We start from the raw sequence: 20,271 nt of genomic DNA, 5'->3' as shown, positions 1-20,271 counted from the left end.
ATCAATAATGACCAAAATAATAAGAATTGATTTGGATATCACATATACTTTTCTTTATGGCATATTTCACAAACAACTATCATTATTTAAAATCATTAAAAAAAAAATCTAATATGCTTTATTTAAAAAAAATTCTTTCTTTTCAAATAATTAGAAAAAAAAAAAACAACCATGAAAGTTTCCCTGGGATTAATATATATCCCGAGAACATTTATCACAATCCTTCCCAGTTTAATTTCCATGACCCTCAAAAACTACCAAAACTCCAGAATTGATTACAATTCAAAATATTAACAAGTTTATAATAGCTGCCAATTTTTTTTTTTTTTTTTTTTTTTTTTACAGTTTTGACAAGAATACCAAAGGAGGAATTTTTTTGATTTTTGATTTTTGATTTTTGGTTGTAGAAAATTTGATGTTTTGATTTTGATCATTGATGATTGTATTATTTTTCAAAGCTAATAAGAACAATCTTGGTGATCAAGATTTTGAAAACAAATTGGTCAAATATTTTTATTATAAAGTTTAAACATAATAATAATTATAAAACACTTTTTTTTTAGGTGATACATCGATTACTTTGAAACCCTTGAAAAACTTGTGATTACTTGATAGTGGTATATATATTTCTCTCTTTTTTTTTTTGGTATTAAGACTGCTAGTCATATTATAACTAAATTAATACCCTAAAAAATCTTTATGATTCCAAAATAATAAGTCTTAAAAGGTTTCCTCATATATATATCAATAACCAACCTGGTATTTTAATTTTAAATTTTTAAAAGAAAAAAAAAATTTTTTTTTAATTTTTTTTTTAAAGAAAGGTACATAATATTATCATCAATATATCAAGAGAATGATATCTGAAGCCGAAAAGAATAAAGCTTAAGACGAGAAAGATTCTAAGAGAATTGTTTAAAAAAAAAACGGGTTTGAGATATCCTGCGCTAGCACATGGACACTTTCAAGTACAACATCAAAATCAAAATTGTTTATATTCTTTTTTTTAATAGTCTTTTACAAGTACAATTTCTCAAGAGCAGTCCGCCCAATATACGCGCGTTGTAACCTTAACACGCCAATATACTGCATAAGCAACTTTCGGTAATCCTGCTTAAACGTATTCATTTCTGCACGTTCCAACAGGTCCGTGACGGCTGCCAAAACTTGGTCCACAGCTTGCACAATTTCCTTTGTCCTTAAAACTATTCGTGCGTCTTCATTATTAGACGACAGATCCAGCTGCTCGTCCCAATTGTGACCAACTACACGGGTATACCGCATTCCCTCTGCATCACGCAGTTGTGCAACCGCACAACCAAGTAACCCGTGAATAATTCCCTTGCCCTCGCGCACATTTTCAAGTACCTTGGCAATACTTGCATGTTGTGCTTGATCCAGAGTCCCCGTACTTAGTCGTTTAGACTCATCGCCGTATCCTGCCCTAACAATGTATTCCAACAAATTTGCAGCTGTCAGTTCAATTCGTCGTTGTACTACACGTACATCATAAAGTTCCAAAGAAAGATAAACCGACTGGGTACTGTAAACACTTGAGCGGTCACCGGCATGGCTTCTAACTAGCTCGCCAAACAAAATCGAAGGTTTATCAGTAGAAGCCAAGAACCAGCGACCAGAGCTGCGTGGAGTCTCACGTTTTAGTTGTAGCTGGCGTTCGAGACTCAATGTGCTTCCACTATAATATGATTCAGCTTCATATGGGCTATAAACGCTGCTTGCTAAGCTAGCACGCGACATGCGGTTGGGCAGCCTCGACTCTGATGGGGAAAGTGGGAAAATCAAGTCTGGGGAATTGGACTCAATGGGTATAGCAGCCTCACCAATGGGTAAAAAGTAAACATCGCCAGAGGAATAGGACGAAGTTGTGTAACCAACATAAGACAAGCTTGCGTTAAAGAGGTGCAACACGGGGTCTGGCTTTTCACTAGCCGAAGCAATGACACTGTGTCTGACTCTAACTTGGACTAAAAATGTTCTAGTTTCATTTGCAGCCATATCACCTAGTTTGACTAAATGTTCCTTAACTCGTTCTTGGAGTGGCATTTCCTCTGTGGATGTTGGTGATGGTAATAAAGGTGAGGGTAAAGGTTCAGCTTGAGACACTGGAGTTTTATCAATTGAATGTCCTGAAATTTCAGAAATCACCACCAAATCATCGTCAGAAGACTCGCGGGCATCTTTAAGCAAATCGATACAAAGAGATACCTCTGAATAAGCCATTTCCTGGGTTGCACGAAACCTTCTAAGCATTGCACGTTGAAGTTCCTCCCATTTGCGCAGATAAACATAAGTGCCAGTTGTGCGTGTTGATAAAACATCCAAATCATCGGCCAAGTGGTTCATAGTAACACCAATGGTGTTAATCTTGACATGTGCAGCCGTGGCTCTATTGACCACGCGCTCAATTCCCTGATCCAGATTTGTTGGGTCCCCGATAGTTGTTGCCGCTGAGTCTGAAATGACATATATTGAAGAAATTGGGTTCATGGACTTGCGGTCATCTAAAACAGTTAGGGCACGCTCAAGACCATCAATCATATCAGCTCTTGAGCCGTGCATGCCGTTAGGTCCTAGAGACTCTACGATAGAAGGCCAGCCTTTCCATGGTCCTGATGCCAGGCCGTAAAGCTCGTTTGGATTACTATTTCTGTTGAGAGATTTTGAAGAAGTGCCACCACCATATGGGACCAAGGCAATACGGTCGAAAAGTTGCATTTCAGAAATAATGGCAGAGATTGTTTCTTTAATAGCGAAAAATTTTGATCCCATGGGTGAGCCAGCAATGGGGACCATGATGACGGTATCAGTGGGGATATGTGAAGTAGTTGGAGCTCTTGGAGACGATGGGACGAGTTCCGAGTCTGGGAACATTTGAGAAGCAATTGATTGGCCTTCATAGTCATCTGGTGGAACAAGCCGAGTAAGAGGGAAAACATGACCCCAGTTCATCAAAGCAGTATGCCAATTTTCATAAGAGATAATGTCTGAAGTTTTGAGGTATATGGTGGGCACATCTGGGGTTGCCAAGTTGAGGGTCATTTTATATTCTTTTGGATCGTCATTAGGCATGGAGGGAGGGAAAGTAATTGAAATCAAGTGTTTGCGGATATTGACTATACCCATGAGTTGAGGGGCACGGCGGAGGGCACATGGGAGGTTTGGGAAAACACGAACAAAAATGAGTGTATTTTCAAAAAGGAAACAATCCAAGTTTTGTTTCCATTTTTGTTGGTTTGCAGAGATTGAGAATTTATCATGAAGACGGAGGGTACCAAACTCGGAGAGTTCGAGTTGTTTCCAGTCTGGGACTGAATCCTTGACATGTTGGGTAAGATCAGCGCGGACCTTGGAATCAATTTCTTGAGGCTGATTGAGATAAGGATCATTTTGGGAGAGTTCTGGTTTAGGAGGGGAGACGACTGTGACGAGGGTAGTGATAAAAGTATCTGATGATTGATCTGGGACAAAGACTGTTTCAAGTTCTGGGGTAAGTATGACGGAGGGGAGTTTGTAACGCCTTAGGCGGGCTTTAAGGATTTCATCTGGAATACCAGCTGAGATTTCCTGATTTTTAAAAGTATTGAGGATACTAGCTATTCCAGAAAGAGAGGAAGAGTTTGAAATGATACTTTTGAAGGGGGATGAGGTTTTTTCAGTGTAGAAGGAGTCAGTGTGAGAATCTCGGTCGCTAAAAAGAAGGTTTGTTTCAGAGTCTGCCGTGCGCGGCGTTATACCTTCAGATTCCCAAGGGGCTATAGCAAATTGCATTGTTGTTGATTGTTTGTGGAGGCGGGCAGAATCTGTAAAATGGGCTACTGGGGAGGACTGGGCTTCGATTGAATCAAGCATATCTTTAGGTGAAGAGATGAGGTCTTGTTGTTGTTGTTGTTGTTGTTGTGGGAGGGTTATTGGAGTCATATCTTGTAGAATGAATGCATAATCTTCTGAACATTCTGAAGAAGAAGAGTCTGGGGCCAATACTATTTGTCTGCAAAGTTCTTTATAGATTGTATTATCAAGTGGGATAGCTTTTTGGTTACACAATAAGCAATCAGGCATTGCAGCATCAGGGTTAACATTATCAAAGAGGGCAGGGTCCTTTTCAGCAAAGAGAAGTAAGCATCCGAAATGGCAAACGTGGGAGCATTCTAAAGCCAAAACACGTTCATTTGTTAGTTGGATTTCAAGAGATTCTTCACAGAAACAACATGATTGGTTTGCAAATGATTTTTCATGGCGAGTTTTTAGAGAGTAAGGTGCTACTGGTGGTGGAGTTGGGCTGATTTCCTGGGTGGTATTATTATTACTATTGCTATTACTATTACTATTACTAGTACTAGTAGGAGATGTTTGTGAAAAGTGAGTATAAGTATTGTGGATATAAGGTGTTGGTTGGATACGAATATCTAATGGTGGAGCGAATTTTCGAAGAGAAGGTCTCCATGAGGATTTACGTTGTTTCTGTAAGGAAATTGGGGTTTGTGTGAGTGGAATGTCATTATAGGCTGTCATATTTGGGGTATATATAATAATAATAATAGGATATTAGAAGAAGATTTTTTTTTTTTTTTAGAAAAAAAAGAGAAAATACAGGAGGGTTTTTATAATAGATAAAAAAAATAAAATAAAAATAAAAATAAAAATAAAAATAAAAACTGAGGATATTGATGTCTTTTTATTATGAAATGACTTTTTTTTTTTTTTTCTTGGGTATATATAAATAAATAAATAATTTTTTTTTTTTTTTGTTACTCCATAATAATAATTAATGAAGACCCTGGTCATTTTCTGGGCACATTTGTTGCAGTGGAGTAGGAAGGCGGCAGTCTATTAATCAATTAATCGATTAATCAGTCAATTCAACTGTAAATCGATTTATCTTTTTCTCTTAACAAAAAAAAAAAAAAAAAAAAAAAGAAATTGGCAGCAGCAGCCCAGCAGTAGCAGCAATAACAGCAGCAGTATTAGTGAGTTCACAACCTGTAAATAGGCCTGTGCGCCATGATGCATTCGTGCATTAGCGTGCGTATTAAAAAAAAAAAAAAACTTTTTTTTTTTTTTTTTTTTTTTTAATAATTGAGACCAGGGTTTGTTTGTATGTAAGAATTTGTGGCAGAGGGGGAGGGGGGGGAGTACGCACCAAATGATTTGTATAAAAAGGAAAATAAAATAAAAAAAAAAAAAATTTGATTGATTGTGGTAGTGATAGTGATAGTGATAATGGTGGTTGTAATGCGGCTAAGAGGAAGAAGAAGAGGAGGAGGTGTTTCGGGTGTTAAAAATTTTTTTATTTTTTTTTTTATGTTTATGTTTAAGTACCGGGTCGGTCTCATTTTAAAAAGAAAGATTTTCATTTATTTCGGGTACTTCATACAAAAAATAAAAAAAAAAGAAGAAAGTTTGTTTAAAATTTAATTTTAACTATATAGTTATAGTTAAGTGGGGTTATTAAAGAAAAAATTAGTTAAAGTTTTAACTAATATCATCAAAAAAAAAAACCCAAGTAACAATAGCCAAAGACATTTACACGTGATATGTTACAACCAATTTTTTATTTTAAAACAATATTTTTTTTTCTTTTTTGTAATACTTCCCAATATTATTAATTATTAATTATTAATTTTCTACACTTGGACTTGCCCTGCCTTCTTTTTTTTTTTTTTTTTTTTTTTTTTTTTTTTTTGGCCCTCCTCCTCCTCCCATCGCTCTAATTGTTGCTTTCATTCCAAAAGTCATCTGCTTTTTTTTTTTTTTTTTTTTTTTTTTTTTTTTTTGTTCTTCCCTTTTCTACTTGTACTTCCTTTAATTAATAATAATAATAATAATAATAATAATAATAATAATAATAATAATAAAAAAGGATCTTTTATTACACTAAAATCTCAAGATTTCTTAATCTTCTTCTACCAACCAACCCACCATCCTTAACCATGGATATTTCGGTAAGTCATTTCACAACCACAACAACAATCACAACTACAACAAACATTTCCTAACTTCTCATTTTTTTTTTCTTTTTCTTTCTTCTTTCTATCTCTCTAGAAACTTTCACCACAAGAACAACGTCTCTATAAGCTCTACGGTAAATTACCTACCCGTTCAGAGCTCTTGCTCAATAAGAAATTGCGCGGAGGAGATCGCAAGTTTTTTGATTCCGGTGACTATGCACTTTCAAAGGCTGGTAAAGATACAGATGCCGCAGGAGGTAATATTGATGCAGATATTGGTGCAAAACGCCACCCTGATCCAACTGATATCCCTCATCATTCATCATTCTCTGAACCTAGTCCAGGTCCTAGCCCAGCTGCAGCATCTCTAGGTACTTCCAGTAATATTGGCCTCACACCAGTAACTTCTATTCCAAGTAATTCTGGGGGGTCTGAAGATATTAATACAAGCAACAATAACAACAATAACAACAATACAAGCAACAACACTTTTGATGAAATAAAGGGCATCCAATCTTCTAATAATACCCCATTGGCTTCTCATCATGACTCATTTTCTTCAGCTTCATCATCATTGACATCTTCATCATCATCTTCTTCTTCTTCTTCTTCATCCTTTTTAAATAATTTACCCACTGGAGAAGCTTCCCGTAGAGGATCAATTGTAAACCCAATTCCAACAGTTCTACCACCACGATCACCTCATGCAGCCCCAGCAAGTTTACAACCAGGAAGTGCAGCTTTGTCTCTGATAAATAGTCATTCTCCAGTTACAGCACAAGTCTTTGAACCCAGCACACTTCTCCATGAGCGGAAAGAGTAATTGAGTGGAAAGAGGGTTCATCACAATCAATACTTTGTTTGTTTGTTTGTTTGTTTGCTTGCCTACTTGCTTCTTCTTCTTTTTTTTTTTTTTCTTTTTCCTCTTTTTCAAGTTTAATGTAATGAGTTTTTAATGAATTAAATCTATATATATATAAAAAAAAAAATAATAATAATAAAAATATAACATTATCATTCTATATCACCTCTTGATTTTTGGCCGTTGCTTAACTTCATCTTCTGTCACTGGATGGAACCTCACTGTGTTTACATTTGTAGGTGCCGCAAATTGGTACCCTTTACTCCAGTCGTAACTAATAGCATATGCAAACACATTACCCGAAGCATTAAAGGCTGTCGCTGTTATGGGCCCGCCCACGTCGTTAAACCCCTTGAGCCGATGCTTGTTATCCTTGTCCCAAAAATGAAACGTCCCATCTGCTCCTGCTGTACACATGGTCCCATACACTGGATGGAAACATACACTATTGACGGAATACACTAAAGTTTCTGCTCGTGAATTGGCAGATACTATTGTGGTATTAAGTGCAGACCCACTTGTATTACCTGCCGGCCGTCGATGACACTTGAAACTAAATGTGTTTTGTTTGTTGACTTCCGGATCCACGTATTGGATACTGCATCGACCTTCAATTGATGTTAGTGCAAACCCATCGCCTTGTGGGAAACATGCCACCACACGCGTCTGCATTTTAAGTGGCGACACGCTTGTTCGGAAAATGGTTTGTGGATTGTTCAAATTGATGATAACTACATGACGCTCTGCTGTTGCAACCACTAAAAGGCTCTTGGATACGTCCATGGAATATGCACGTTCTGGGAGTGCTACAGTAGCAACAGCTTGTGGGCTTCGCAGATCCCAATACTTGATGGTACGGTCCCATGAAGCTGATGCCAGCATAATATTTCCTGATCCTGGGGGTCCCATTTCAGCCCATCTTACTGCACGAACTGGCGCGTCATGGGCGCCAATTTGAGTTGCAGTTGTTGATGATGAATTGGATGCCACATCGTATACTCTAACTGCATTATCGCATCCTCCACTGGCAACTTTGGAACCATCGGGAGACCAGCGTGCAGAAAGTACCGGGGCTTGATGGTTGTACATGGCACGGCCTTGGGACTGGCCGTTGACCACTTCGTACAGCCGCACGCTTGAATCCCAAGACGCCACCGCAAGTACATCTGCGGTGGAAGAAAAGTCAATGTCGGAGATACCATCAGTGGGGGGGTCATTCAGGGTAGTGTCATTGGCAAGTTCTGAGTTGGTAGTAGGCGAGGGGTTATTTGAGGTATTGAGAGGGTTGGTATTATTTAAGGATCCTAGTGATAGTCCTCCTCCAGAGGACCCAAAGAAGCTCATTGTGTGTGGTTGGTCAAGTTTGGTGGTGGTGAAAAGTTTTTATTTTTTTTTTTTTTTTTTTTTTTTTTTCTTTTATCAATTTAGTCTAATATATAGACAAAAAAAGAAAAAAAAAAAAGTTATTAATTACCAAATTACCAACATCAATATATATATTACAATTACAATTACAAAAAAACATGCTATTCTACCACACACACACACACTCTCTCTCTCCCCCTCATTCACCCATTTCTTACCATTTCTTACCATTTCTTACCGTTTAATCCTTGGCTTGGGCTTGACTTGATCTTCTAGAACTGCATGAAACTTAATCATGTTAGGGTACTGACCAGCTTGGGTATAACCTTTACTCCAATCGTAGCTAATAGCATATGCAAAAACTGATCCGGATGCGTTAAAAGCCGTCGCGACGATGGGCCCGCCATTGTCTGGCGACGACATACGGCGGTACCGGTTTTCCATATCCCAAAAATTGAAGCACCCGTCAGCGCCAGCGGTGGCAAGAGTGCCATAACCAGGATGGATTGAGACCGAATTGACAGAATAGACTAAACTCTCTGAGCGTGGACTAGTGACAGCTTTACGGTGACATTTAAAAGTGAAGCCCTTTTGGGCATGAACACGAGGGTCCATGTATTGGATACTACAGCGACCTTCAATGGAACCTAGGGCATAACCATCACCTTGTGGGAAACATGCAACACAACGGGTCTGCCATTTAAGAACAGATTCTGATCTTTTAAAGATAGTTTGTGGGTTGTTAAGGTCGATAGTAACAACATGGCGTTCAGCAGTGGCAACCACTAGGAGGGTTTTTGCCGAGTCCATTGAGTAAGCACGATCTGGGAGGGTGACAGTAGCGATTGGTTGGGAAGATCGTAAGTCCCAGTATTTAAGAGTTTTATCCCAACTTGCAGATGCTAGGATTGAAGAGCCGTTATTTGCACCAGGGACTGTAACAAAACGGACAGCTTTTACTGGGGCATCATGGGAACCCACTTGAGTGGCTTGGCCTGCGGCTAGGTCATATACTCTGACTGTATTATCACATCCTCCACTTGCTACTTTAGAGCCATCAGGGGCCCAATGGGTAGATAGAACGGGAGCTTGATGGTCATAGATTGCACGGCCTTGGCCTACTCCATTGACTACTTCATAAAGTCGGACTTTATTATCCCATGATGCGACTGAAAGGATATCAGCAGTTGGAGAAAAGGCCAAATCTGAGACGCTATCTTCAGGACCATTTGAGAGAGTGGTATCACCGGAGGTTTCACTTTGAGGGGAGACGACAGGAGACTGTTGTTGTTGGGTATTTGAAGTAGACGATGAAGAGGCGCCCATTCCCAGGGAGGTACTTCTTGGTCCAAAGAAGGACATCTTTGTTAGTTAGTTTGTTGTTTGTTTGATTAAAATTAGTTGGTAAGGCTTAAAGGGGAAAAAAAAAAAAAAAAAAAAAGTTTTTTTAAATTTTTTAAATTTTTTTTTATAAAAAAAAAAGAAAAAAGTTGAGGATATTTTTGTATGTGTTAATATCATGTGATTTAAGTCATGTGATAATTTAAATAAATTATAATCTCCATGTGACTATCACGTGATGTTATCTAAAAGATCTTTTTTTTTTTTTTTTCAAATATTTTTTTTTATTTTTTTTTTATTTTTTTTTTTATTTTTTTTCATTACTCAAAATGGAAATTTCGATATTCCATTTATACAGCCAATCAAGCACATAAAAAAAATTAAAATAAAATAAAATAAAATAAAAACTTTTTTTTTTTTTTATTTTATTTTTACGTATCACTCACTCACTCACTCTGCCAGCAAACAAAACAAAAAAAAACAAAAAAAAAACAAAAAAAAAAACACAAAAAAATCTCCTCTCCTTTTCACAAAACACTTGACAGACCTAATAAATAATAATAAAAATTTAAAAATTTTAAAAATTTAAAAATTTAAAAAATAAAATATAAAAAAAAAAATTTCCATTTATTCAGAATTTCTTAAATACTCAAATTTTTCTTTAAATTTCCAACACCCAGTCATGTCTTCGGTGCCTCCACCTCTTTCTCAACAGCAGGTCCCGCACCCTGGGTGTTTCTTTGACCCAGCATTCCCCGGTGGTGGCTACCCAACTAACCAACACCCTCCACCGCCGCCGCCGCCGCAGCAGCACCAGCACCAGCACCAGCACCAGCTTCAACATCATCAACAACAGTTTCCTTTACAGTTCCAACAACAATATTTTGCACGCCAGGCACCTTTCGGGACTCGCGGACCTTCCCAGCAATACCAGCAACAACAACAACAACAACAACAGCAGCAGCAGCAGCAGCAGCAGCAACAACAACAACAACAACAACAACTGGGTCCACTGGTACCTCCTCCTATGCCACAAGCTATACCCTTTTTCATGCCGGCACAACAACAACAACCTCATGATGGGTCTCCTGCATTTCTTCCTAAACATCGAGATGATCTTTTCCATAGTCCCCAGCAGTTCCAGCAGCAGCAGCAGCAGCAGCAGCAGCAGCAGCATCATCATCACCAGCAACAGCATCAGCATCAGCATCAACAACAGCATCAAATGTATCTACCACCTTTGCAAATGGGCCAGCATCATAATTTGAGTCAAAGAGTTGTATCTCCTGTACGTCAGAAACAACCATCACCAGCTCCAGTAGCAGTCCAAAAGCAGTCTGTAGTCTCATCATCTACATCATCTACAAACAACTCCTCGTTTAACCCCCCAAAGCCTACTTCCATTGCGTTTTCCTATCAGATTTCTAGTAAGTCTCTTTCTTTCTTTCTTTCTTTCTATCTTTCTATCTTTCTATCTTTCTATCTTTCTATCTTTCTATCTTTCTATCTTTTATAAAAAAAAAAAAAACTTCATCAACTACTTGATAATCTTCTTTATTACCTTTTTTTTTTCTAACTAACAAAAAAAAAATTTTTTTATTTTTTTTTTTCATTTTCATTTTCATTTTTTTAGTTGTTGACCGTGCTTATGACCAACTTGCTCGCTCAGGAGGAGGTGGTGGTGGTATTTTTTATGGCCACCAAAATAGACCTCCAATCGGTTCTACTCAATCAGGACTTTTAAATGCCTCTGTAACTGCAACTGCTTCTTCAACTGTTTCTTCAAATGCAAATGCTATGTACGGACTTTCATCAAGTCAACCTTTGCACCGTCACGCATCAACTTCAAGTCCAAACTTTGGTAAGTTTTTTTTAATTTTTCAACGGCTTTTTTTTTTTTTTTTTTTTAGCTTTTATTATCAGTTATTATTACTATTTTTATTAATTTTTTTAATTTTTTGAAAAAAAAAAAAAAAACTCTAACTTTAATTTTCTTTCTTTCTTTCTTTCTTTTTCAATCTAAATTTAAAAAAAAAATAAATAAATAAACAGACTCGCGTTATTCACAATCTAATAACAACCCTCGTTATTACCGTAACAATAACAACAATAACAATAACAATAACAATAATATTAGAGCAACAAGCATTAACCGTGGATCTTTCCATAGAGACCGACAATCTCCTTCAGGAAATCAAAATAGTAATATTACACCGGGACCTAAGAAACGGGTCATGTCTATGGACTCATTCGGGTCACAACAACAACAACAACATTTTGCTCAACATCCTCATCCCTCTTTCTTTGGTCTTAAACCTGCATTCCCTCAACAACAACAACCATCTCATCAAGATTCTTCTTCATCTTCATCTTCTTCTCCTCATCCGGTCCTTCGTACCAGACTTTCAACTCCACTTTTAAGACCAGATCCACAACAACCTACTCTTTCTGCAAGTTTCCATGCTGGTATGGCTGTCCCCCGTGGTCACAGTCCTCTTGGACCTTCTTCTTCTTCTTCTTCTTCTTGCTCTTCATCACCACCTCCACCAATATTCCGTAGAGCTGCTTCTTACTTCTCTTCAGCAACTCCTCCTTCAACTTTAACTATCGATAACTCTTCAATTACTAAACTCTCCCCCTTTGATGCCCTTCCATCACTTGCCCCTCCTACTCAAAGTAGAGGCCCTAGTACTAGCCCACTCTTTAGTCCAGTCTCTCCATCATCTTCTGCTTTCCCCTTTTCCTTTGCCAAAAGTAACTTTTCTGCATCTGACCTTTCATCTCCAGCCCCTTCTTCCTCTTCTCCTTCCCCCTCCTCATTCCCAGGAATCTCACTACCTCTTTCTTCTTCTTCTTCTTCTTCTTCTTCTTCTTCAACACAATCATATCCTTCTCCCTTTGTTATTCGTCCAGGAACTTCTCCAGTCGGCCCTTCAAAAAGTCCCGGCCCATTTCTTTCAAGAAGTAACTCACTTTCTGCAAAAAAATCTGTTCGTGTTTCTTCTTTACCTGCTTTCCTACATGATCCTTCATCTTCTTCTTCTATCTCTTCTTCTTCCACATCCTCTTCTTCTTCTTCAACATCTTCATCTCCTTCTTCAGTCCCTCCCATGCCTGCATTCCCTAGCAAATATGCAGCATTTGAATCTGGAGCTCCAGGAACTCCATTTGCACGATTTGGTAATAATAACAGTACTGGGAATTTGACTTTAACTACTACTACCCAATCTTCCATGACTGCTACTCCTTCTTCTTCTTCTTCTTCTCCCTCAAAACGGTTATCAACATTTGATGAAGAATCATTTGATTTCGATGAACATAATGCAATTGCATTTATGACAGATTCATCCTTTTCAAGTGATTTAAGTGATGACGATGGACTCGCAGATCTCAAAGATCATACAGAAAATATGACTTCAACTTCAACTAAAATTTTAAAGGATAATGATACTACTAACTTTACATTGGTCTCTCTCACAAGTGCTTCGCTTTCCTCATCAACAGCAATCGGTGGACATACAAATACCTCTTTAAATGCTGCTACCACTTTATTAACTCAACAACAAGGATCATCATCTTCTTCTTCTTCTTCTGCTTCCTCTTCTTCTAATACTTCTACTTCTACTTCTTCCTCTGCTTCTACTTCTACTTCTTCTTCTTCTTCTTCTTCTTCAACAACATCAACAGCAGGGCCTACTCCTCTTTTACGCAAACGTTCATCCTTTTATCCCTCATCTGCTTTACCTTTACCTACTACTACATCAGATACAAATTCTTCATTCCCCTTTTTGCACTCTCACCATCTTTCATATACTCTCCCTCCCTCGCATCTCCAACAACAACAACAACAACAACAGCAGCTCCTGGTGAGCCGCCCACTGACTGCTGCTGACGATCCTTCTTCTTCTTCTTCTTCCTTCTCCTCGCTCTCCGACCGGTTCGGAGTCATTGGCTGTGCTTTTAACACCACCATGGCGGCTTCTGCGACGACATCAAATATGCAAACCTCAGAATCTGGAATGATGACAGCTCGTACTCAGCCTACAACAACAGCAGCAGCAGCAGCAGCAACAACAAATACGTCTACAGGAGATGGCGCATCAACGGCAACTACGTCAAACAATAATCTGCTGGGATGGTCCAAAGTATGGGGAAACAATACTACTTCGACTACGGCCTCTGTTTGGGGGTAACGATTAAAGAGGTTTTCTCTCCCTCCATCCTTTTCCCCCTTTGTTTTCCTTCTCAACAGACGGATTTTTATTTTTAATTTTTTTTGGATATTTATTATTTTTATTGGTTATTATTATTGTTATTATTATCGGACTTTTTTTAATTTTGGGAAAAAAAAAATTGAATTTGAAAAAAAACAAAAAAAAAAAAAAAAAATAAAAAAATGAATTTGAAAAATAAAAAAAATAAAAATTTAATATTAAGCAGCAAAGAAAAAAAAAACATAAATACTAAGAAGAAAAAAAACTAATTTGTATAAAAAAAATTTACTCCAATTTTATATATATATATAAAAAACACTTATAACGTTATATAGTATATTACAATAAATGTATATGGTTAATTAATAATAATAATAATAATAATAAAAAGGAGAACAAAAGAACGAAAGAAAATCATCTCTACGAAACTGTAGAAGTCGTGGGTGAAGTCACAGTGTTGGGAGCAGCAGATGAAGAACCAGCAGACGAGCTACCAGACTTGTTTGCAGCTGCCAGTTGCCAAGCAGGAATACCCTTACGCGCAGGCACAGGAGCAGATGCAGTTGCAGATGAAGTCGCAGGTGCAGTTGCAGGTGCAGGTGTCGAGGTAACTGGAGCTGGGCTATTTTGTGAGTTCACAGTAGTATCCAGCGAAGAAACCAAGGTCGAAGTAGATGTAGATGATGGTGACGAAGAAGAAGAAACACCAGCAGTAGGGTAGAACACGGTAGGAGGTGGGTTTGTATAAGTGGCAGGACCTGAAGAAGAGGAAGAAGAAGGTAATGATGATGATGATGATGATGATGAGGCAGGAACTGGAGACACGCCGGTGCCAGATGAAGGCATGGGTGGTGGTGGAATAGATACAGATGAAGATGCAGCTGGTTTAGTTCTTGCAAAAACCAGTTGTTTAAGTGACCTCAGTTCAGCCACCAAATCGTTCAAAGCTGCCTGTTGTGCATCAGCATGTTTCTCCAAAGCTGTGGGCAGTTGTGCACGGACATTTTCCACTTGTGCCTTGATTAGTTTCATATCTTCATCACGCTGTGCAACTTGAGTCTTAACAGTTCCCATCACTGCTTCCAACTCTTCCAATGCATCATCTACCTTCTGTGTTCGCGCAGCTTCTGATTCCTTGAGCGCAGCTGTGTCTGCACTTAGTTGATCAAGTACTGCCTGCGCCCGCGCAAACTCCGCGTCCAGCGCCGCCTTGTCAGCCTCTAGCGCCGCTGGTGTCGGTGGCAAAATCATTGGTAGTACGTATCGTCGTGCAAGTTCATACAGTCCGTACGTTACTCCGGCTGTTACTGTTGCCATCACAAAGTAGTCACGCCAGTCACGCTTCGGTACCGGCGGTGGTGCATTGTAAGTGGCATACATTGCTGGAGGGATCCCAGCGTAAGGAGTGACTGCAGTTGCTGCTGGTGATCCAGGGATGGTGGTGGCGGTAGTAGCAGCAGAACCTGGAGTTCCTGAAGATGTTGCTGGAGCAGCCCCGCCAGCCCGTGCAAGGGCTTCTTGGATCTCTTCGGGTGTGAGTTCTTTGCTTTCAAGAAACTCGATTTTCTTGGCTAAAGGAGACCCAGCAACCTGTGGGTCTTTTAAGAATGTGATTGCCGAAGCGATGAGGTCCTCGCGCATTTGGGTCATTAATGGTGGTGGTAATGTTGTTGAGTCAATCAATCAGATCAAGATAAAAAAAAAAAAAAAAAAAAAAAAATTTGAGGTGGAGGTGGAAAGAAAAAAAAAAAAAAAAAAAAAAAAAAAAAAAAAGGCGAGAGAAAAAAAAAAAAAGGTAAATGTTTGAAAATACCCCACTGTATCACGTGACAAGTGCTAATGTGGAGAGTCCATGCGGCTTTCTCAGTTAAAATCTTTTAAGGACCTCGGCTGTTTGTTTGTTGTGTATGATGAAAACTAAGTTTTTGTTTTGTTTTGTTCCCTCATACAAGTAATGCAGTCGGTACTCGGGTTCTTTTAAAAAAATAGAAAGCTCGGATTTTTTTTTATTTGTATGAAAATTTATAAGTTTGAAATTATAATAATTATTATTTTGTTATTATAATAACAATAAGAATTTAATTGTCTTAACAGGAATTAAAGATTTGTTTTTTTTTTTAAGTTTTAAACTGGTGGTGGTCAATTGGAAGATACGCTTTTGTATTTTATGAAAAAAAAATAAAATAAAATAAAATAAAATAAAACGTTCAAAAGATCAGATTTGTTAAAGATTCAAACAGTTTTTTTTTTTTTTTGTTTCATTCTTTAAATGTAAAAAAAAACATTTATTTAATTTACAACAGCTTTTTAAAGAAATAGAGAAAAAAAAATTAATAAACTGGACAGAAAACCTTTTAGAAGAAATGATTTTAATAATAAGTATAAACCAGCATACTGGTTTTGTGAGTGTTATGAAGAAGAAGAAGAAGAAGAAGAAGACAAAAAATTAAAATAAATAAAATAAACATAAAATGACAATTTAACGTCCCTAAAAATAATTTATACTTGAACAACAACCAAAATCTTTTTTTTTTTTTTAAATTTTTAAAAAATTATTATCAACCTTCTTTTCAAAATCATTCTTTTTTGCAAAATATATTACTTTTTTTTTATTATTATTATTTACTTTCCCTTAATTCATTATAAATTAAACCAATATTAAAAATTCTCTATTTTGTCTTATATCGTCTTATTTTATCCATCAAACAACTCTCATACTAATCAAGTCTAACAGCACATGTATATACCATTTTCCTCGAGAAAGACTATCTTAAACTTTGTATTAAAAAGAGATCTTCAACAATCCTTTATTTTATTTTATTTTATTTTATTTTATTTTTATTTTATTTTTATTTTATCAAGACTTTTATTTTTTATTTTTATTTTATTTTAAAATATCATATACCTAGTCCTAAATTGTTTCAGAAAAAAAAAAAAAGGAATTTTTAAGACTAGACAAGACAAGACAAGACAAAAAAAAAGCACTGAATAGCATGAATAATTTATCTTTCATTCACTATTTGAATACGTACAGCAAATCAATTGCTAACCTGCACTCTTTTTTATCTGGAATCTTGCATTTTGTGCTATAAAGTCCATCTAAGACATGTTCATGCACTTAATTCATTATAACAATGAAATACGAAACAATTTGCTCTTCCTTTTTTTTTTTTTTTTTCACCTGAATGATATTATATATATATATATATATATTCTTGGGCTTTACCAGAAATGTCATGGTGATACATTTAAAAAGACAAGGGATCTATATATATATATATATATGGAAATTCTTTTATATAAAAAATAAAAATCACCCCTAAAAATTTATATAATCAATGATCTTTAGAGATTTTTTTTTTTTAAAGTCAACTCTTTTTGCTATTTTGGTCCGCAATACTCCCCGCACCCCCCCTAGTAAGCTTCAATTGAACTATCAAATCCATTAAATAAATTTACCTGGTCTTGTTTTAAAAAAAAAAAAAATATCAATTAAATTAAATCGAAAAAAAAAAAAAAAATGGTGCCATTGATCGACTAACATAAACTATTAACCACCATTATATATCGAGTTTTATCTATTACTAGGATGAAAAAAAAAATAATGCCTTTTTTTTTATTTCTCCATAAATATATATTCCTTATATTATTTTCTACAGGAAATTAAAAAAAATAAAAAAAATTCATTAATTTAACTAAAAAAAAAAAAAAAAAGCTGCAGGGACAAAATCAACGTCAAAACTAAAGTTTAGAAGAAGAAAAAAAAAAAAAAATTTAATTTGTCGCTTCAAATTCAAGTTTTTCGGTTATTTTAACCTTCTTCTTATCTCTCATACAACCACCATTTTTTATCCATATTCACCCACTCACCCCCTCCAAAAAAAAAAAAAAAAAAAAAAAAAACTCTACTAAATTACAAATTATCGAATAAATCAAAAATACCACTTTTTATTGTTTGTTTGTTTGTTTTTATTCAAGGGTTATAGAATTATATAACATCAGCATCTGCGCTATCCTTCTTGTCCATACTATATATTTTTTCATTTTAATAATAAACTTTTAATTTTGGCTTCAACATTGCATCTCCAACAGCCCGAAAATAAGTCCTGATGCCAGCTTACGAGGAACAGGGGGTTAAAATAACCAAACCTTCCCAACCTATCTCCACTTGTCTTCATCAACGCTGTAATTGTATTTCTTAATCCCTCCAAGCAGAGATAAAGCTTACAATCTCTTGTAAGCCAGTTAAACTGTTTAAGAGAGTCGACATGTCCATCTCTGGAGATATCCGTTTCAGTCCTTTTCTTTCCTCTTCAAGCAAAGGACACTCAACTAAAATGTGATGAACTGTTTCCAGCTCTCCACATTTGCAGTTGTAACTATCCTTTTCAATTCCAAACTTTTTTAAACCATGCGCCAAAGTTTCCATGGCCTGTGCGAAATTGAGTAATATTACTCAAGATCCTTCGACTATCTTTCTTCATGATCACTCCTGTAACCATTTTGGAAAGATTATCAGTACATTTCGACTCCACTGTGATATTATGATACCACAGATCCTTACTGCTGTTCCAATACATTTCTTGCCATTCTTCCATTGCTTGTTTCTTCAAAATTCCAATCGTCTGATTTTGTTGTTGTTTCAGTGTAAGAGGTTCAACCCTCTTGCATTTTCGTTTTTCATCCTTTTTAATCATATAGTCTCTATCATCTTTCGCCAACATGTAAAGCGTGGTTAGCTTTGCAATTGGAGATTTCTCAATCAATGTTAACAAATGACCATTAATAGGATTAGTTTTGCTAATATTTAGGTGTAAACGAATAGCTTTTCGTGCCACCATAAATTTTAGCCTAATACTATATGGCATTATACCAGCTTCCTTTTTGTAATACCGCAATAGGAGTTGTGCGATAAGCACCAACAATTCTTCTTAAAGCCATGTTCTGCATTACTTCCAACTTGTGGATTTCTCCTTTCAAGATTTTATGATGCCAAATTTCTAAGCCATATTCAACAATTGGTCTCACGCAAGCAATATACAGTGATCTGACTGCAGACCCTCGCATACCTTTTTGCACGCCTCCAAGATGCCAAATAGCGCCAACAGCTTTTCTTGCTTTATTGATTTTATTCAAAATATGAGATTTAAAATCAAGCAGATTGTTCAAAGTAATTCCAAGCAATTTAACTTCCTTCTGGGGTTCACGAAGTTCTCCATTAGGTAAAGTAAGTTGCACTTTTTCATCTTTAGGTTTCACATTTTTTTGTAAAATGAATAAAACCCAATTTATCACCCAAATCAATTTTGGTCATTCTTGATTTAGCCCAATTACAACATTTTTCTAATATGTTGCTTAAGCTTTTGGTATTTTCTTCAATTTTACCTTCAACGGTAATAGTCACATCATCAATGAAGCCAAAAGGAGTTCCACCCCATTCTTTAATGGCATGATACATTGGTGTGGAATATATCAAAAAAAGTAGTGGTGAAATAGGTGAGCCTTGCGGAATTCCAGTACTAATTTTTTGCACTGATCCTTTCTTCGGTCCATGAGCATACTAGCTTCTCTTTCACTTACAAATTGGTACGTCCAGTTTATAAGTGTTTTGGGTAGTTTCATATCCTCCATTGTGTGTGCCAATATATTTCTGTTAACATTATCAAAAGCTCCTTGAATATCAATGAGCATAGCTGAAATTTTTTCTTTACTAGTTTCAATTCTTTGGACAAGTTCCAAAACAGCATCAGTAGCACAATAACCTTGTCTTCCCCCATATTGCTCTGGTGGAAGTAAGTGTGTTGTAAGCTTGGTCATTCTTTTTTGTATAATTTTTTCCAGTACTTTAGATGGAATCTTAAGTAAGGAAATTGGTCGGTATGCTCTTGGCTTTGAATAGTCAGGTTTCTTAGGTTTAGGTATAACAACAATAATGCCATGTCTCCAGACTTTTGGGTGGTATCCAAACTTTACACAAGCTTGGAGAAGCTTGAAAAACCTTTCCTTAAAGTCTTTATTTAGCCATGCCATCTTTAAAACTTTGCCAGTAATTCCATCGTCTCCTGGAGCTTTATCATTTGGGGTATCAGCCAATGCAGAGTCAACTTCATCAAACTCTAATTTTGGCCATCGAGAATCGTCATCAATTTCAAACTCTCTATCAAGACCATGATCAATTTCAGGTAGAAGTGCCTTCCATATTTCATGTCTTTTTTCGTCAACAGTAGTAGTGAGAGTTCCATCTTCTTTTCTAATTTGTGAATACCACTTTTTAAACAAAATTACTATCATTTTTTAAAAAAAAATAACATATTTAAAGTAAGTTGTATACGAATTTATAAGTAAATAAGTTAATTTGATGTCACGGGACCCGTGGTGTAATGGTTATCACGTTTCGTTTACATTTTATGAACCGAAAAGGCTCCGAGTTCAATCCTCGGCGGGTTCAACTTGGAAAAGTTGCAATTATTGATTTTTTTTATTTCACTCGTGCTTTAATCTTTTATATTTTTTTTAGTAT

General features: G+C 36.4%; 7 protein-coding genes across 7 annotated transcripts; 2 read left to right on the top strand and 5 right to left on the bottom strand.

Annotated features, from left to right (window-relative positions):
- Positions 1 to 1,017: 1,017 nt before the first annotated feature.
- Positions 1,018 to 4,533, bottom strand: SAPINGB_P005535 (uncharacterized protein; the record flags this gene model as incomplete). The annotated part of the gene is made up of 1 exon (XM_032000249.1): positions 1,018 to 4,533. One exon carries the CDS (start codon positions 4,531 to 4,533, stop codon positions 1,018 to 1,020), a length of 3,516 nt encoding a protein of 1,171 aa, XP_031856140.1.
- Positions 4,534 to 5,951: 1,418 nt separating this feature from the next.
- Positions 5,952 to 6,792, top strand: SAPINGB_P005534 (uncharacterized protein; the record flags this gene model as incomplete). Its single annotated transcript, XM_032000248.1, has 2 exons — positions 5,952 to 5,963; positions 6,064 to 6,792. 2 exons carry the CDS (start codon positions 5,952 to 5,954, stop codon positions 6,790 to 6,792), a joined length of 741 nt encoding a protein of 246 aa, XP_031856139.1.
- Positions 6,793 to 6,993: 201 nt separating this feature from the next.
- Positions 6,994 to 8,175, bottom strand: SAPINGB_P005533 (uncharacterized protein; the record flags this gene model as incomplete). Its single annotated transcript, XM_032000247.1, has 1 exon — positions 6,994 to 8,175. One exon carries the CDS (start codon positions 8,173 to 8,175, stop codon positions 6,994 to 6,996), a length of 1,182 nt encoding a protein of 393 aa, XP_031856138.1.
- Positions 8,176 to 8,430: 255 nt separating this feature from the next.
- SAPINGB_P005532 (uncharacterized protein) lies at positions 8,431 to 9,558 on the bottom strand (the record flags this gene model as incomplete). The annotated part of the gene is made up of 1 exon (XM_032000246.1): positions 8,431 to 9,558. The coding sequence occupies one exon, from the start codon at positions 9,556 to 9,558 to the stop codon at positions 8,431 to 8,433; it is 1,128 nt and encodes a 375-aa protein (XP_031856137.1).
- A 661-nt stretch (positions 9,559 to 10,219) lies between these two features.
- Positions 10,220 to 13,730, top strand: SAPINGB_P005531 (uncharacterized protein; the record flags this gene model as incomplete). The annotated part of the gene is made up of 3 exons (XM_032000245.1): positions 10,220 to 10,964; positions 11,171 to 11,398; positions 11,677 to 13,730. The coding sequence occupies 3 exons, from the start codon at positions 10,220 to 10,222 to the stop codon at positions 13,728 to 13,730; spliced, it is 3,027 nt and encodes a 1,008-aa protein (XP_031856136.1).
- Positions 13,731 to 14,171: 441 nt separating this feature from the next.
- On the bottom strand, positions 14,172 to 15,401 carry SAPINGB_P005530 (uncharacterized protein; the record flags this gene model as incomplete). Its single annotated transcript, XM_032000244.1, has 1 exon — positions 14,172 to 15,401. One exon carries the CDS (start codon positions 15,399 to 15,401, stop codon positions 14,172 to 14,174), a length of 1,230 nt encoding a protein of 409 aa, XP_031856135.1.
- Positions 15,402 to 18,139: 2,738 nt separating this feature from the next.
- On the bottom strand, positions 18,140 to 20,042 carry SAPINGB_P005529 (uncharacterized protein; the record flags this gene model as incomplete). The annotated part of the gene is made up of 4 exons (XM_032000243.1): positions 18,140 to 18,576; positions 18,821 to 18,997; positions 19,137 to 19,190; positions 19,313 to 20,042. 4 exons carry the CDS (start codon positions 20,040 to 20,042, stop codon positions 18,140 to 18,142), a joined length of 1,398 nt encoding a protein of 465 aa, XP_031856134.1.
- Positions 20,043 to 20,271: the final 229 nt, after the last annotated feature.

Source organism: Magnusiomyces paraingens (genome assembly GCF_902498895.1).
Source record: "Magnusiomyces paraingens strain CBS 517.90 genome assembly, contig: contig4, whole genome shotgun sequence".
In the NCBI taxonomy this organism is placed as follows: domain Eukaryota; kingdom Fungi; phylum Ascomycota; class Dipodascomycetes; order Dipodascales; family Dipodascaceae; genus Magnusiomyces; species Magnusiomyces paraingens.
This window is presented reverse-complemented; position numbering and strand designations above follow the sequence as displayed.